The sequence below is a fragment of the Cyanistes caeruleus genome, chromosome 1 (genome assembly GCF_971803275.1).
Source record: "Cyanistes caeruleus chromosome 1, bCyaCae1.hap1.1, whole genome shotgun sequence".
Taxonomy (NCBI): Eukaryota; Metazoa; Chordata; class Aves; order Passeriformes; family Paridae; genus Cyanistes; species Cyanistes caeruleus.
This window is the reverse complement of record NC_141701.1, coordinates 29,168,049-29,187,032: the sequence shown is the minus strand read 5'-3', so window position 1 is coordinate 29,187,032 and position 18,984 is coordinate 29,168,049. Positions and strand designations below refer to the sequence as shown.

The 18,984-nt window shown below is 39.1% G+C and overlaps 1 protein-coding gene across 3 annotated transcripts in view; it reads right to left on the bottom strand.

The window, feature by feature from the left end:
* Positions 1-2,096: 2,096 nt before the first annotated feature.
* The window catches only part of ZNF704 (zinc finger protein 704), a 91,730-nt gene continuing 74,842 nt past the window's right edge, over positions 2,097-18,984 (bottom strand). Inside the window, exons 7-10 of one of the 3 annotated variants that reach the window (XM_086884077.1) lie at positions 15,152-15,256; positions 9,406-9,500; positions 7,695-7,793; positions 2,097-7,033 (exon numbers count right to left, since the gene is read on the bottom strand). In XM_086884077.1, coding sequence (XP_086740203.1) covers positions 6,976-7,033; positions 7,695-7,793; positions 9,406-9,500; positions 15,152-15,256 — 357 coding nt within the window. In that variant the 3' untranslated portion in view covers positions 2,097-6,975. Of the gene's footprint in view, positions 7,034-7,425; positions 7,794-9,405; positions 9,501-15,151; positions 15,257-18,984 lie in introns of those variants that run through there. The other 2 variants (XM_086884085.1, XM_086884082.1) reach the window with 2 other exon arrangements.

Below are 18,984 nucleotides of genomic sequence, written 5' to 3'. Positions count from 1 at the left end.
TTTACTTAAGCTGGAGCAGATCATGTTGCATGATCTCATTCAGATTGTATAGTTATCACGAAGAACTCAATTTTAAAAGTCTTTTTCAAAATACCATTCAAGCCAAATACTGGTAATTTAGGAATGTTTTCACCATCAGAATACAAAAAAAAACCCAAAACTTTGAGAAAATGCAAGAGACAAATCAAGGGAAATTTCAGACTAAACTATCTCTGTAACCAAGGGAAGAGTTTTTTTTCTTTCAATAATCCAGAATTTGTATGGCTTTGTAAAGGTGTTTTAGTTTACTTTTGTCATGTAAAATAATATACCACTAGTCTATGTGATTTACTATTTCCCCCTCCTCCTTTTGTTTCTCAGGAATTCCCAAATCCTGTTTCATAATGTACAATAAACAGTTACAAAATTATACCAACATTATAATTTCAGAGAGGTATTAAGATCCCAGTGCTATAAAATTCAGTTTTCAGAGAGTGCATGCTTGCAGTGATGTACAAACACACATCACTTGTTTCCATAGTTTAGCCCTTTGTAAGTATTGCACCTAGTTAATAAGGCTACTGTCTATTTTCTTCTAACGCTAAAAATTACACATAGGCAACATTATTTGTGGCTTAAAAACATAGTATTCCTAAAGTTTTTAGGTAAACTCATTTATTTCCTTGCATACTCAGAGCTCCTATGCTTCCAGCTGCCTGGAGGAGTGTTGAGCGTACAGGGCATACAGATGGAACAATAAAAAACTATTTAATGTGACCTGCTTATCATGTATTTTTTTCAGTGTGCTCAAGTAAGTTTCTTTGAGCTTGATGTCAAATACACACCTTTTACAAACTTAACCAACGCTTTCACATGCTGAAATGTACAGCTGAACTTGTCTCTTTCTCATCTTCCCTTCTGCAATGCCAAAAATCATAATAAAAAAAGAATTTTATAAATTGTCTGGTCTTCTAAACACAATTGCAATAATCCAGGAAAAGGCAGATTGTCCCACAAAGTGCATATTTCAGCCAAAGCTATAGGAGTATCTGCTCTTGCCAAAGCCTGATCTCAGAAGAGCTCAAAAATGTGTGCCAAGCTTTAGGAGCATGAGGGGTCTCATCAATAAACTCCACAAGTGGAGGTAAACACATACTTGAGTGCTCTGATGAACCTAAGCCTACATTTTATTCTTGTAATACCAGCAGTTCTATGTCTGTACAGCTGTACTTCGTAATTTACAGACTATGTGCTCCCCTTCCCTGAAAGATTTGTTAGCATCACTATTAGAATTAATTACTACAGTTAAACACTGATACTAAAAATTCTGACACCATGTCAATGCTATTTACATTTGTAGTTGCTGATTTGCAGATGCTGATTTTTATTCACTTCAGTATACATATTTGGGAAGTTGCAAAACAGAGTGCCTGGACACAGGAAAAAGAATTGATTGCAAAAGATTATTATGGATCAAATAGGATTTTTCTGTGTAAAAACAAAGTAAAATGGAGAATTTGCAAAACTTGTGGATTTCAAAATTCTGGACAGCCCAATTCAAAACCTTGGATTTACTGAAGCTGATACCTTTGCATATATGACAAAAAATATGTGGTGATGTTTTCTTCTAATTTCATGTAGAACTAGCCCTTTGCGAAGTGCAGTACACAACTCTCCAGGATATCATGCTGATGCTGACATACTGCTTTTTTGCTTGCTGAAGTCATTTGGTAAGAAGTAATTCAATTACAGACAAAGCATGTTTTGACCAAGCAACTCTGTAGTCAAGAAGCCCTTATATTTACACTAGATCCTGAAAAGATTTACACAAATGTATAGATTTACTTTATAATTAGGTTATGGTTTAAGCTAATTTTCTGTATTTTTATATTAACTTTTTTTTTTTTTTTGGAACTTCCTAAGCTACAGCATTAAGTAAGATAATGTTCATCAATTAGTGCTTCATTCTAATTTTAATAATTCAAGTAGTGACATATTGCTCTTTTCATTTTGCCTAAAATAGAAAAAAAAAATCATTTACTTAGACATCTTCCATTCAAACTCACATCCTGCCTTTACAACCCTCTCATGTTCCCTGAGGAAATCTGTTTCAACTATTTTATTTTTTTTCTGTCTTCTAGAGGCAGCTTTTTACAAACATTTTAGTAACTTTCTTTTTAATTTCGCCATAGACATTACACATCATATATTAATTGATGCTGGGTATCACAGACAATGTTAAGGACTCCAGAATCACACCTGAATCTTTAAGAGGATTGGAAAACAGTAAATACCAACACTCAAACATTTTAGAATGTTCAAGCCCATCTTTAGATTGTAATTACCTAAATAATTCAGATTTAATGCTGAAAGAGCATTTATATTGCTAAATTTATTTCCCTCAAGAGTATATGAGAGATCTCACATTCAGATTCAAATACAGAAGGAGAAACATTCTAGGTGTTAGGATGTGTCAAAAGCCAGCAGAACACCAGCTTGTTACTAAATTTATCTATTCTCTTCTATTTCATCAGCTGAACAAATTCTTGCTGTGAGTGTGAGCGAACACCAGAGCAACCTGTACTTTCTTCTGGCTGGTGCCATCAGAAACAGGCTGACTTCTGTTCCCAGGGTCTTTCTGCATTGCTGTTACAAACGGTCTGAAGCTCAAAGGACACGATGAGTGCTTTCCGTATTGAGGAATAAGCTCAAAAAGTTGCAGGGGGAGACACACACCTCCTTAAATCCCGCATTTGGATAGAACTGAGAGCACTGTAGTCCAAGATGGAAACAGCAGTTTGAGTGGGCACTCTCAATTGCAGATGTACATCAGCTGTTTTGCAATCTTGAAGATTTTCCAGTTCCATTTGGATGCAAAGAAAGGCTGCTCCCATCTAGCAGAAAGAGAGTGTATTTAAATGCTCAGCTTGATTTCTGCCCATGACTTCGTTCTAGGTATTTTCCAAAGGTGCCATAAAACTCTGCTGAACTTAGAATAAAATCCACACTATGATACCTTACACCTGCCTGGTTATCTACTAGAAAAACTAAACAAATGCAGATTAAAGCCCAAACTCCATACTGCTCTCAGTTTGAGTGCTACCACCTTACATGAAAATCAAATAGAATATAAATATAAGATCAAGATGAGGCTTTACAAATGTAAATGTTACTTTCTGTATCAAAGTATTTCTAAGAAAAGGTGCAGCAAACTTTCTCCAGCAGATGCCGCTAACTTTGAACCAACAGAAGGAAGCCTCACTGGCAAACCTCCAACATCTCTGAAAATGACCAGCAAGCCTCTAATTCCATGTCCTGCTTCCAAGATCATGTTCCAACACATTTACAGGCAGCAGAAGAAAGAAAATCGCTTTGTAGTCTGACACTTACAGTGATTGTCCTGGATTCTCAACGGGGCCATTTCAGCAGGTCCCAGGCCACAGCAAGCAATAGAAAACCATCCCAATATACTGGATCAGAATGAATGACAAAATGAAATTAGTGCCAAGAACATCTGGGACATTGCATGGTGCTGGAATCTATCGTGCAGGTTCTACAAGAGCTTTGGGCTAAAGCTCTACCTCCTGTTGTGCTGCCTATCTAGTCATTATTGTGAAAAACTAAATAGAGAAGGAATAAAGATGGTGATGCTGGCAATAGCCAGTAACTGCAAGGAACTTGTAGATAATTAGATAGCTAATGTTCATACCAGGCTAAGGATTTGGGAAAAGTAATCCAACAGACAGGCATTCTGCTCAGCTTATTCACACAAGCAGGGACCTGCCAACAGGTACATGCTAGGTGATGACTGGTATTGGTTAAAAGTGTAAACTTGCAAATTGTAACAGAAGTTTTACTCACTTTGCATCTTGTATATCCTGTTGCTTTTGTGCAAGGCACTAGAGAATCAGGCACATTGTTTCATGTGGAAACCTTTTTATGACTATGATGATCTGAGTTTTATGTTCTATAGCTTCACAGAGGAGCAGTTGGAGCACAGTCAATATTAAAAATTGCCATTTTTCCAGATCTTTTGGGGGATTGGGTGAATGGAGAATTAGGGAAATAGCTTTGTTCTAACAGGGAAACTCCTGAAGAAAAATATTTGGGATCAGTATGGTTGATCTCCACTCTGATACTGATGCTGGCAATTTTTGTTACCAACGTCAATATTATTAACAATAAAACAGATTCTTACATTTTTATATCAAGTTCTGGCTCTTGACATAGATGAACCTACATCCAAATCCCTGTAGCACATAGACACTGCATGATGTGTTCAAGACATTCTTTCCAACTTCTCTGGGGGGATCAGAAACAATGATTTATCTCCCACAGAGAAACCAAGAAACTGGAACTGGCATGTAGTGATGCCTATAAATGACCACAGCACTCAGGCTAGCTCTTCCTCAGGAGAACAAAGAAATCTGACTGTTTTGGACTGGTCAGTGCAGGAGTGTGAGATAAATCAGGTGTTAGGAGGACGGTGATGCAGCCCAAGGCAACACAGAAGCAAGAGACTGAAAAATGGAAGCGATTACTCCAGATTATTATGATCAATACTGTCAGCAGAAGGAAGGCTTAGCTGACATTTCTGTTCTTGCTGGCTGTGTGAGGATCACGAAGCGGATCTCGGCAGGTGCTGAACTGCTCTTGCCACATGAGTTAACTTGAGTTCAAAGCACAAAGACTGAAGAATGCTCTGTGTGTGGCCAGGGGCCAGGCTGTTGTGCTATTGCCAGCCTTGTTTCAGACATGGTACCTCAACAAGTGCCTACTTATGAATCAAAATGCCACAGCCATAAGATCCAAAACTGATTTAATATAAACCGCTGATTAAAGGTTGTATAAAAATACTGGTAATTTGGCTTTGTCCTGGTAGGACTTATCAATACCTTCTGTTCTCTGCCTCATTAACACCAATTTTCTCTCCAGTTTTGAAGGTTTGTGGCTTTAGTCCTTTATGTAATCCATATCCAATTTGTACCAGAGGGCAACCTGGTCTGGCAACAAAACCATTCTTCTGTGCAGAAGTTTATAAAGAATAATCCTATTACAATAATTCGTAAAGTGCCCTCGGGAAAGGTGCTCACAATGCCATGACATTATAGAAACAATATATAATCTGATACATTATTTTCAAAAAAATCCTTCAAAGCAAAAAGGAGGTGAGCAACAAATATATAGGCAAATACTTTTAGTCCAACAACAGTCGAATTATGGAATGCTTTATAGTCTTGGAGTGCTATTAAAATGGGAGGCGGGAAACAAATTGGCAGGAATATCTTGGGAAGGTCCCAAATTTTTTAAGCTCTACCTAAGTAAGTACACCATCAGCAAGCCCAGTGTTTGAAGATGAAATGTCTATGAATTACCATGAGGTATTTTACTGTGGAAATTGAAAAAATACAACATGTAAAGAAAAACCATATTTTACTAAGAGGAAAGAAGATTATACAGTGCCTGTGTATATCCACTGACCCTTAGTGTCTTTTCTTTCCTATTTGCAAAGAAAACAATCTTTCTCTTCCCTGTTAATTTCAGATTCTATATACACATCTAAAACTATATCATATAGTTTTGCATGTATACACACACACACACACACACACACAAAAATACTCATAAACACTCATATGTGTATATATCTCAGGGTCTTACTGGATTTCAGAGTCTGTTTTTGCTTTGTGACTTGTGAAGAACACAACTGGGCAAAAAATCGAGTAATTGCATGCATGCAAGCGTATCTTGCCACTTGTGCATGTAAATTACACAATTTGTAAATAACTGCAGAAATAGCATGCTCAAATTAGGCACCTGATTGCCCAATTAACTTGTTCACAGAAAATCAGATGATAACCTTTAGTAAGTCCTATTATGAATTCTTTTCACTGCTACCCTATGGAATCCACAGTGTATATTGCAAACAACTGCATTGTTATTTTGTGCTTTTACATAGACACAAGCAGTGCTACACACTTAATAAAGCTATCAAGTGAACTTTGGACCAGATTTTAGGAAGTTGTTTATATACTTAAAATCCTCTTATAAGAATGAGCCAGCTTATACAATTTATTAAAAAAAAAAAAAAAAAAAGTAGAAGAAGATTTGGTCTAATTTCAGTTGGTTCAAATGTTATGAAAAAAAATTACCCAGGCATTTGTGGCCCCTCATGCCTCTATCAATAGGCAAAGTTTTGCTTCAGTCTTTGATTTTTTTAGGTGTCTTGTTTTCTTTATCAGGCAAGTATTATTTCGCCATATACATTCACTTCCTAGTAAATCCTTCCTTTATTTTTGCATCAAAATAATCATTAATTAACAGTAATTTGATACAAGTGGACACAGAACACCAGGTTGCCGCATTCCAGTGTGTACTTCCTAATGGACAGAGAAACTGAAATACCCAAATCAATCCAAGTACTGCGAATAGAGAAATTAGTTAATTCATGTATCAAAATGAGTTAAGAAATGGTCTTTTACCACAAATATGTTGCTCCTTTGCTGTTGTACTTCTTTTTCTGAGATGATGTTGGGGAAAGAGGGTATTTTCTTTTCTCTACCAATTTTTTGCATCAAATAAATCTTAGTAGCTTTAAAAGAAAAAGCTGAACGAACCATTATCTTAACAACAATCTCTGAAATAAGAGAAAAGGAACCAAAAGCAGAACTGCTGGGCTGGATCGTGTCCCTGAATTAGGTATTACATATAATCCTAGTGGCTGCATTTACCAGTTCTTCACAGGCCTCCTGCAGCAACAGCTGTGCTGGTCCAACTGTTCATCTCCCCTCAGAAAGGAGAGAGTAATAAGAAAAGCTACTGGAGCCCCCTTATATTCTTGTGAGTTTCAATCAAGCATCACTGTATTTCTTCCCTCAGCCTTCTCGTGACAGTATCTGCTGGTGACTTGCCATTGCTGCTTTTCTTCCTCCAGAGGATCAAAATCCAATTTGGTACTTAAATTACTTTGTTCCACTCCACTGGTCTGTGCCTCTTTTAAAAATCTTCCAAGAGTGCTGCTTGTCCTTCTTGCAAAATCAGCTTTGCTTTTCTCCTATAAACAAATAAATGAAAATCCCAACTCTTCCCCACATGCCCTTTTCAAAAATATAATCATGATTATTTGTATCAGGAGAATTATTTAGCAGTCTCCAGTCTTAGTACAGCTTTTGTTGAGAAAACTGTAGCTTATATGACTCTGAAGTGTTTATTAGAAAGCTTTCAAAAAGAGATCTTCGTTTCAGGAAAAGAAAAATTGTTCAGTTTAGCAAATACAGATTTTCACAGCAGAAAGACTGAAATGGTTAAAAATGATCCTAGGGAGCAAGCAGCTCACAGAGTTAGCAAAATAATGAACTTTTTCCTTTCTTTTACAGAAGAACACTAATAGCTGCTCTGGTTTCCACACTTACTGAGACAGATTTTCTTGTGTCGTCTTGGTTTTGCTTTTTTTTTTTTTTTTTGCTCTATTGCTCCACACAGGTTTTAATTAGTGCTTCTCCTTGGCTACAAGTGCTTCATTTTGAAATACAAAGCTCTTCAAAAAAAACCAAAACAAAACAAAAAGAAAACACCCCAAAAAACCAAAACCCCCAACACCACATCACTGGAGGGGAAAATGGGAAGTGATACAGTGCAGCTGCAGCAATCTGCTTCTGCTGTTGTCCTCCCCCTCCCCAAATCCTCTGCATAATTTCAATCGTTAGTCGATGAACCTTTGGCAGGCCTTCTTCCATCGGCAGGCAGTGCACCACATATCTCTGTTCTCCATCCCATAGACCTTCCGACATTTTTTCCCCTCCCCTCTAGGCTTCCTGTCAGAGAGAAAGGGAAGGTTGTTAATGAGATGCTTCAGTAATTTTGCTTTTCACCCTAAGACCAGGACAACAAACTCAGTTGTGTGCAGGAGGCAGAGAACCCATGGCCTTTCACAGGATTTGGGCTGTTTTCATCCCAGCTGGGGGCTGATGAAGCGACAGACACATGTATGGCCATGACTCCATCACTCTCAGGGACCAGGCCTTCTCCTTTGCCTGGCTTCCACAGCTTCTGCAGCAGCTGCTGAGCCTGCTCTTCTGCTCCTGGGATGATGCCAGGAGCATGCAGCCCCGACTTTAGCCAGCAACTAAACCTGGACTTAGTAAATTAGTAATATATTAGCCACATGAAGTGCCAAGCTGTAATGGGCAGTCATAGCTGTTCCACAATATAGGCTAGGCCATGTCAGGCTAAAGTGCTGCAGAGCTGTGGTAAAAATATTTGGAATAGCTCAGAGCAGCAGACCTTCACCACCAGCAGGTATCAGCTATGCCAAAGCAGAGAAAAACTACCAGCTCCTAACCTGCAGTTTGCTCTGAGTTCATTGACTGGAAAACAACAAAGTGAGTGGGAAGTTTTACCCCTTGCTCTCACTTGCAGCACATTCTTGTGTGCACATTCTCTGGGGCCCCCAAAGCCAGCAAGGTGGGCAGCACCCGCTTTTAAAGCTGTTAACAATTGTCCTGTTTTCCATCTTTCAACCACACTCAAAAGATCACAAGTTTAGCAAATGATCCAAGTAACTGTTAAAATGTTTGGTTTTTGTTTTTTTTTTTTATTGAACACACAGCAAGACAGCAAACATGAGGAGAAATGCTTCACCAAGCAATCTAACGTTTACTACTGCAATGCCATCAGTCCTGGCATCTTTAAATAAAGTAACTGTACCAACAGAACTGTTTAATACCTATTTTACATGTTGTATGGCCCACCTGGGATCTCTTTCTTGCATTTTCTGATTACTGAAACATTAATTAATGGGCACAATCCATAAACTAGGAAGATCCCAAGTTTGGTTTGTAGCATATGCAACAATCTGAGAGTCATGAAGAAAATGAAAGGCATGATATCTTCCATTTTGTTTCATTTTAGGGTACAGTCACTTTTAGGACTATGAGAAATAAGGAGTTTCTTTACTGTAAGAAATTTAGCATTATAGTCTGATTTTTTAACCTTTTTGAACACTTTAAAAGTAGATTCTTGTCAAATATCAGTTAGGTTTAACAGTAATGAATGCAGTTTATGTCTAGGAAAATAATGCATAAAAAGCTTTGCCTTGATCTAATTTACTGTCTTACAGGGTTTCTTACGGCTCAGTTGAAGCCAAATACCATCCTGACTGAATGGTGATAAACACATAAGACAGTCCAGCCTTTAAGGGAAAAGTGTAAAGCCAGAAAGTGTGGCTGAACTTTACCTTTGATGGCAGTGAAAAGAAAGATAGGTTCTGAATGTTTATTTTGAAGACCTCTAGCAAGAATCTGCTTGATATGTGCAATCAGGATTGGTGGTGGGCTTTTTCTGTTTCTCTGGCCACTGACAACTTAGTTACTGAATGCCCTCCAGATTGTGAGGCTGTAGTGCCAGCAGGAGCTAATGGTCCCATACCTCAAGCCAAATGCTACTCTAGGCGGTGATGAAAGACCTGTGTGGGACTGTTTCTGCTCTCCACTCCCTGCAGGACGATTATGGGTTGGTGAGACCTGTCAATACAGACAAAAAGGCTTCTTAAAAAGAGCATACATGTATGAATGCAGTATAAATACTTTTTCCCAGAAAATGAAAATTACGCTGCATGATAGCAAGGATACCCAGGAAAGGTGACTATATAACATACAAACGTAATTAAGCTATAAGTTTATTTAGCATTAGGTACACTGCATTAGGTTCTCTTTGTTTCCCTGTATCTCCAGTCATCCTCCTAGAGCAATCCAAAATACAGATCAACATCACTGCAGGTTTTGGAAAAGACAAGAAATACATTCATTCTTATTTAAAAACTCTGAATAGCTCTTAGGAAAACCTTCTCCAATTTAAGCAAAGAAAATAACTGGAAAAATAAACTCTGTCCTTTGCTGACATCAATACCAATAATCTCCTATGAAATAAAGGGATTTCACTTATTGCTCCTGTCACTTGGCACTCTGGAGAGACATCCTGGAGAAGAGGGTTTGCTGAAGAGCGCTTACAATGGGGCCCCTTGAGGTTTAACAGGCAGGGAGTCCAATGCAGCCCTTCTGACCAAAGCTGCTAACAAGATGTATCTCCTTACTCTGCACAGTAAACCTTCTCAGCAGGTATCCTCTTTGTGAATGTTTCCAAGGGAAGGGTGTAGTTTGGTCTTCTGAAACTTTCCAAAGAAGTCTCCTACATGAACGTGGGGCTTGGCAATATCATTCAAGCGATCACATGGCATAAAGCTTGGCCTTAACACCTAAATTATTTTACTATGGTCTTATTCTGCTCCTGTGTGAAGGCCACAACCATTTTACATCTAAAGTGAAATGAAAAGAAAAAAATTCTGAACCTTCATTTTTTTGTTGTATATTGAATGTAACAAGCTTCATTTGGGCCTCTAGTACTCCGTCAGCCTCCTGCTGCCAGGAACTGCAGATATGGTCACAGTTCTCTGAACTGCTATGACTTTTCCCTCCTGCCCTTTTGAAGTTTTACAATATCTGGAAGAGAGGTAACTGACTGACCTCACTTGAAGAGTATTACTGTATGTGCTTTGACTTTTCATACAAAGTCTGTTTTAAAGCTACTCCATAGTAGCAAAGAACTAATGCTTGCAATTGTGTGCAGACACTCTTTCAACTTTTACTCTTGGCTAATAGCAAGAGAAAATTTCGATTTAACTGCATATGTGGCTCATACTCTGAGCAAACTAATACCATTACTGATATACAAAATATACATGCAAAACTTGGAAGAAATTTCTTCTCTCTGACAGCTTACCATGTTTTGTACATCCAAAGACCACACTAGCTCCTTTTGTTCTATCCCTCAAGTATACCACGGGCAGCTTGTTCCCTGCTACTTTTTTCCCTAATTTTTATCAACCACTTTCCTTGTTTTACTTAAGAATGATTCAAACACTGAAGATAAAATCCAAAGCTATAGCACTTTTATAGTATTTGGCATTCACCAGACACTGTACAGTTTTCCAGTCATTACCAGTAACCAGAGGTCTCCAGTCACTGTGCTAGGGTTCAGAAACATTTAAAAAAACCCAGAAATTACTATATGTCTACCACTAGTAACTGACACTCAATATAGTATCTGCTTGTCATTGAACAGAAGAGTACTTGGATGGCCTCCTATGTAATAAGCAATTATCTTGCTTACTTCCAAACAGAAATCAGGCTGGAGCAGACTCCTCCCTTGCATTCTCCTGAGAAGGTCTCTGCACAATGGTTCCACAGACTGGCACACCGAGGCAGCTACAGAGCACTGAAGCTGAGCTTCAGTGTATTTTTGTAAGCTTTGCAGCAGGTCTAAATACCAGTCAGCTGCTCCCTGCAGGGAACACTAAGAGCAGACTAAGAACAAGCCCTGAGAAGGCAATCCTTGCCCTTGGAGGCTTTCATGTCTGAAGCACTGTTTAATGCAGAGTAAAATAACGCTATTTGATTGAAGCAAGGACCTAGAGTTTCCAGTTACAAATCCTGGGGGGAAAACTGTGGTTACAGAGAAGACTTGTGATCTGTAAACATCAGATTATTAAGGATCTTGCATGTTCAACTCTTATGGGTCTTATGAGCAGACAGTATCAGATGGCAGAGATCATACTGACATTCAGGAAGACTTGAAATGGAAATAGATGGTCATTATGTTAAGTTCTCCAGTACTAAGACACACAGACTTCACCATGGCTTATCACATTTGCATCATTTCATTTACTCTCCTCATGCATCCCTAGGGTGTGGCTGATATATTCTCCTAATTCAGCCTCAACTGGTAGAAGAATCAGTCTGTCCTTTCTGCTTCATGCAGAAAACAACACTTCACAATGGGTAATAACTGTTCCAACATTCAAACTTTCACCTGCAATGTTATCTTAGAAAAATGGTATGAAAAAGTGTATTTCCCATCTGCCTTGGAATCTAACCTATGCATGATTCAGAGCACAAAGGGTTTTGGAGGTCCCCTAAATTACAGAACCACAGAATAACCTGAGCTGGGCGGGACCCACAAGGATCATCGAGACCAGCCCCTGGCCCTGCACAGGACACCCCCAAAAGTCACACCACGTACCTGACAGCACTGTCCAAACACATCTTGAGCTCTGTCAGGCTGGAGCTGTGACCGCTTCCCTGGGGAACCTGTTCCAATGCCCAAACACCCTCTGGGGCAAGAATCTTTTTCTAATATTTAAAACTAAACCTCCTCTGACACAAGTTCAGGCTGTTCCCTTGGGTCTTGTCACTGTTCACCACAGAGCAGAGATCAGTGCCTACCCTTTCTCTTTCCATCACAAGGAAGTTGCAGACTGGAGTGAGGTCTCCTGTCAGGCTCCACTTCTCCAGGATGAACTGACCAAGTGACCTTGGCCACTTCTCCGCTCTTATGATGACAAGATGTCTAAATAAATGCTTGTATTTAGATGTGAATACTCTTGAGCCTAGAACAGCCACATACTGAGCCAAACCGATCCAGCAGCACTTATGGGTTGAGGTGGTCTGTTACTTGCTGATGAGTGCACCCCTATTCACAGAGGCCTTTCAGTGCTGCTCTGCTAAAGACTTTCTGAAAACAAGGACTTAATGCAATTCATGGTGTTCGAACACCCCAGTTCCCAGGATGGAAAGCAGAAAATGCTCAGTGTAATTGAAATTCAGTGTCCACAGGAATGAAAGGGGGAAACACTATAGTATGTGCCAAAAAATAAACATGAAAGGAGACTATATTGAAAATGTGTAGAACTATGCACTTTTTCATATCTGTATCCAATCTTTTCCTGCTCAGTGGTTTGTCCAGGCCAGAAAAGTATTCCAAAACCATTTTAGAAAATGGCTTGCTGTCATGGGGTAACCACGACACTTGCTTAAATATTAAGGGTCAAGCAAAAAGTAACGGTTTTGACTTATTCTCTGAGGTTCCCTTGGGTGCCACAGATTTGTGCCTCATCTCAGGGACCACATATGTCACAATTGTGTGAGTTTGTTATGCTGGCTCTGTCACACAGTCTGGTCTTAAATAAACCCCATTAGAGAAGGAGAAAGTCTGAATGTAGGTGAAGTACCTATACCCAGTGTAAGGGTGGGAATTGCCATACCCTGATTTTGTAAAGCAGTATCTAATTTACTTTGAAACAGAAATAAACCTTTAATTTAATATACAGGTATTTAACATAAATTTGCATTTGCACCCTCACTGCACATAATTTCTCACTGCAGGCAGTAAAAGGCAAGCCTTTATAATTCATAAATGATCACACTGATGACAAAGTAGTCAAATGTGTGCAAACACATTGACTAGTAGATTTTTTTCTTATTATTATTTCTCTCTTTGTTAAACAGCCTTATAAATGTTGTTAGAGCTATAATGGCAGTTCACACGGTTCCCTGAGCAGCTTATAATTCTGCATCACTGCTTCCCCAGGTTTCTGTATTGCGATTACTTTCAAATTATACTTAAATCATTGCCATCTCCATCGAATTCTCAGAAAGTGATTTAGCAGTTCTTAAATTCTATTGAGAACTCTCCACTCTACAGCCACAGATCAGCATTGTTGCCTGAACAAGTAAACTCGATGCGTACGTGTCTAATCCTGTCCTCTGAAGTGTCTGATTTACAATGTGACTAATTGCATTTTTAGATTCCCAACACTCCTGGCACCAGTTTCTGCTATTCCACAAAAGGAGCCAGTTTCATAATTACTCTGTATCAACCCCATTGTTGGGAAATCAAATTCTCAGCGAACTTTGCGGATAGCACACTCTGTCAAGGCACTCTTGTTGAAATTGCTGCCAGCATGATGTCTTTCACTGTTAGTTGTTCCTTGATGGAATTTAATAAATATTCATTGGCAGAGTGCAGTGTAATTGATTCAGTCACTTTCATTTTTATCAGCTCTGCAGGATGCCACAGCCTCTGCAGAAAATCTCCAAGATTTGCCAAAGGTTGACAGTAAGAAGCTTTGGAGATTCACTTGGTGAAGAGAAGGGAGGGAAAGAGTATCTCTTATCGCCTTGTCTAATATTCACTGTCAGGAGAAAAAAGCTATATGGCTCTTCGGGTGAGCAGTGTCCCTTATATAACACACTTTAAAAATTCATAAATTCATACAGAGTAATATTACATGAGATGTTATGATATCAAAAAGGTTTATGATTAGAGAATATCAATTTATCATTAAAACAGTGCTTTCCCATAAAATGAAGATACTTTAAATTAATATTTATTTATATTCATCATAGCGAAGATTTCCCATTACTCATAAACAGTGCTTTGCATTTACTTTCAGCAGTAGACACCCAGAGCAGACACTACAAGCTGAATTCCTTGCAACTCTTCATAAAGGTTTTTCACTCCCCCCCATATTACCACACCTACACTGTGGTACACTGCAATTCTGTGTTTAAGCAAATATCGCATTTCTGCAATCCTGTTCATGTCTTAGGATTTTTAGCATCACTGTTAATAGAATTAGGCCATGTACACCAGCTTTTCTGAAGAATGGGTCAGTGTTGAATTTCCTTCTAATACATTCTCATTAAAAAGCTGTGAAACTGAAATATGTATTAATATCAAAATGCAATAGATACCGAACATGTTTTCTGTATAAAACAACATTTTCCTGCCAACAGTAGAGGCTACATACTTGTTGCCTCCTAAAATGGGACTTTGCATTTCATTTTATTGTTTCTTTCAGTTGCCTTTCAAAAATGCTTCATTTTCAGAGTTCATTTAGGTAACAGCCCCACTGCCTGAATCCAACTGGCCTGTTAGCATAACCATCACCAGGCTGATTTTCCATATAGTTTTTTAAGAAATCTCTTAGTAGCACAAGAAAGAAGTACATAGTGCCAGGCTCTGTACCTACCAGAATGTTCTTTTGTAAGCATATAGTTTAAAAAAATATATACTATAGATACTATAGATTCAACTATAGATACTATAGATTCAACTGCTTGTATACACTGATGCAAAAATAACCTAATGACACTGATAAAGTGAGTTGCAGAGGTATTAAAAACAGCCATGCTGGCCAACTCAGGCACTGATTAATTTGTTTCTTTTTGGTATCTGCTATGTCACATTTACTTCCATAATTAATCACTGTCAAACAAAGCAAAAGATCTAAAAAACTTTTTTCTCCCCTTCTTTCCTTTTTTTAATGTGCACTTACTGGAATGCCGGTGAAGGTAACTGGAGGCGACTGCCAAGAGATGCTAAAGCTACTGCCATTGGGAGTGAATTTTGCTGACCCTGGAATGTTCACTGGAGGAGTGGCCTGTGTGAAAAGAAAGTATTATTCCAGCAAGAAGAACCATTCCTCTTCCAAAGCATTTCAAAGGATCTTTCATTCCTTGAAATGGTAAATCTGTGAGAGATTTTGTAAGGTATAAAAAATTCCATGGTGACAAGCATTTTACCCTTGTGAGAAGGATAATCATGGATAAGCTAGTAAGGAAGGGACAGAGTTATATATATACACCCTACTGTCCCTAAACTTTGTTTAGAGAAAGATGGCTGCTCTCAAAAGATTCCATAGAAAACCCGTAAGAGCTAGATATGTTAAAAAAATAAACAAAATAAAACATCACATACAAGTAACTTTTAAAATAATGCCAGCAAGAAGCAAAAACTACTTCACAGATGATCACCTGTTCCACAGTGATAAACAAGGCCATATTAAACTCATAGCAGTTGTTTTACACAATTTTAATGTGGATAGCAAGGCTTCTTGGATTGAAGTGATTAACAGTAAGTGCTGGCCATTTCTCATTTATCAGACAAATGTTAAGAGTCATCCCAATTAAAACAGTTTTTCCTATTAAAAACAAGGAGCTGTAAATCATCCTTTTGATTCAAAACACAGCTGTTGAAACACTAAACTAAAGCAAGCATTTGAAGGACTCCTGGGCTCCTTGAATTCCTAGGTTCTTCCTATCCTGGCTGTAATATGCAGTGGTGCCTTGGGGTACAAGTGCCATAACCTGAGCTTAGACTGTTGAGCACTTTTCATCTTGTGCCTTTCCTTTGGTTTTCTCACTAGGTTATGAGCGAGCCTCTTTTTGAATCCCATTTGATTTTCAGAATCATGAAATTCATAGTTGTGTAGCTACCCTGCCTAGCAGGAGTGTGAGCAGCCAGCATGAACAAAGGTTCATTTTGACCCTTGAATTTCAAGTTGTCACCACAGCAAAAAACAACCCTCTCTGGTTTAAACTTACAAAGAATTTACTAAAATGAGTTTTCATTCCTGCCTTTCAGTTGACTGTACACTCATTTAAGCAGTGATTGTGTTGGGGCTGCTGAAATTGTCTCATTCCTTCAGGAAGAGAGTACTTCCTTGAGCCACCAGGCAGAGAGGAGTTATGACAAATTACGACCTGATAGTCCCCATTAAAGATAATTTTCCAAGTAAACAAGGGCTGAAGCAATCCCCTAGAGCTTTCCAGAAAAAGAAAGGTGAGACCACCAGATGCCTCTGTGTATGGCAGCAATGCTCTGTGGGCTGCCAAGCTGCTGACAGTTCCAAGAGAATCCACACAGACATGCAGAGCAAACATCCACTGAGCTCCATAAAATATAAAAACCTCTCTGAAAGGCATCAAGAACAATTTGACAACATCAGTGGTACCAGTAGTTCTTCATCATAACCCTGTTCAAATGGGAAGGAGTGAATGACCACAGAGCTCCAGACAGCAAGAACTGGAGAGAGCTGGATGAGCAGCAAGGCAGCACTGCCTCTGCTCAGCATCCCACATTGAGGGCAGCTCAAACCAGCAGCTCAGGGTCAGCATAGCAACTTGCTCAGGTATTTGAATAAGACCTGGAAGGGAAATCCTAGGTGCTAAAAGAGCCTGCCTGTAGCTAAATTTAACAGGTACAAGCAATAGTTTTATAAAGAAACATGAAGTTTAAAATTGATGCAATTTGCAGTTGTTTAAAATACCATAGTGCTCAATTCCTTTTTCTCAGTGCCTATTTACCTCAGACATGATCATACTTAGTAAATCACCTTGTTCACTTGTTTCCCAGATGTGCACAGTCAGCTTTTCCAGGCTAACATTTCAGTCAATCTCCTCCATAAGGTAAGGGACTTTAACATTACAACCAACTGAAAAATTTCTATATCCCAGCTCCAATTTTCTTAGAGACCAAGATTATTATTGCCAATTATTCAATTGCCAATCAAAATATATCAATGAATACTTTGTATTTATTTATTTGTGCCAACATTACCCTTATATCTGAAACAGGCCAAAATAATCCTCTTCCCCTCTCATGCTTGTCCTTTCACTGTCTTCCCAGGCAGCAATTCCATCCTCTTCTTGTTCCTTGCTCTGCCTGAGGTATCAGTCCTGGGGCTGGAGAGGCCATCCATGTCCTCTCTGACCTCTTTCTATTTCTTCTGGTTGGAGCCCATCACACCCAGTTTGGCTGACCAGAACTATAGCTCAGGATTTCAGCTGAAGTTATATGGGGTTCTTATAGAATGGCATTAAAAACCTCTGTCTCTCCTAGATATTTCTTTTCCAACAGAGCTGACAACTATTTTTTTCCCCTTCACAGCTCTGTTGTTGCTGGCTCATGGTCATTCTGTGCTTGATTAACGAACATAGGTTTCCTTCTTACATAATTTTCTAACTACCCTAGTTTATAGCAGAAAAATCTCATTATTTCTTTAGATTCAGGACTTTGCATGTTCTGACATTAAACTGCATCCAAAACCTATTATTCTTAAGACCACCCAGTCATGTAAGCCTGATCTATAACTCCCTTATTGCTGATGCTTCCCAAATCTGTTATCAGTGAAGTTTATTATAGTATTTGTATGTTACCAAAATGATTTAATGAAAGTGAGATCAGGGCCAAGAACATCTTTTCATTTTACTCCACTAATGACATCCAAAGGCCCTTTCAAAATAACTCAGTGCTGTTCTCTGTGACTTTCCAGCTCCTTGTCCTACAGAAAATGTCTCTCTAGCTTAACAAATACTGCCTATATGTTTTAAGATCAAATGCTCTCCTTGAATCCAGAGGGATTTGTTCTTTTGCTTCCTATATTGTTCTAGCATCATCTTTTTCCGGGGTTCCCCCAATGCCATTTGCCTCAACTGCTGTACTTTCCAGAATTTCTTCAATTATTCTTCTAAATCATTCCTCACCCATAGGACTGCGTCAGGGAAGAGCATCAGGACTTTCCTCACTTTCCTCATATCTTTCTCAGTGTATTTGATGATTTTCAGTCATAGAGGAAATGGCAATTACCACATCTCTTCTTATGACCACGCTTTGGGTTCTGTATTCCACCCCCCCCCCCCCCTTTTTTTTTTAACAGGAATCCTGTGATTAACAATATTCAGCCTCCCTTACCCCAATTCCTTGAGCTGCTCCCAATGAAGTAATCTCCACTTTCTCTCTGGCTAGTGACATCTCAATCTCCACCCTGCCTCCTGCTCCTTCTTTCAGGGCTGAAGTGGTCTTGGCAGAGGATGCCACTGACCTTCTCTACTGAAGCTGCTTCCTTTGCCAGGGCAGCCTGAATGCTTGAGCAGGGACCTTGCCTCCTGCTTCCAATTAGCAAGCTGTGAACAGTGTGGACTCTGTCACTCCTCACTGATGAAATTAAGCATTGAAACCAGAGCAACCTGAAAAGCCCACGGGGCTCAGGCATTTGTAGTCTTGTATCATGGAATACATCAATTCAAATCCAATTCAAGGACTTTAAACACTTGAACTGGGATTTCCTGAGGCAAGTGCTTTACTCAGAGGCTGCTTGTAAAAAAGGGTTGAGAGGGTCTCTGAACAGCAGGGCAGACTCTCATGACTGCAAATCCCAAATGAAGCAAAACTTGTCACCAGCCTAGACTTGTTGCCTCACTCTCTGAGGCAGCCTTAAGCTACACTGAGAAGCAAGTTTTTCTCCTATGGTTTCATCAGTCCCCAGGTTGGCATGCTACCTGATGCAGCTTCCACCTGCAATACCAAGCTTCCACCCATGCTTTTCAA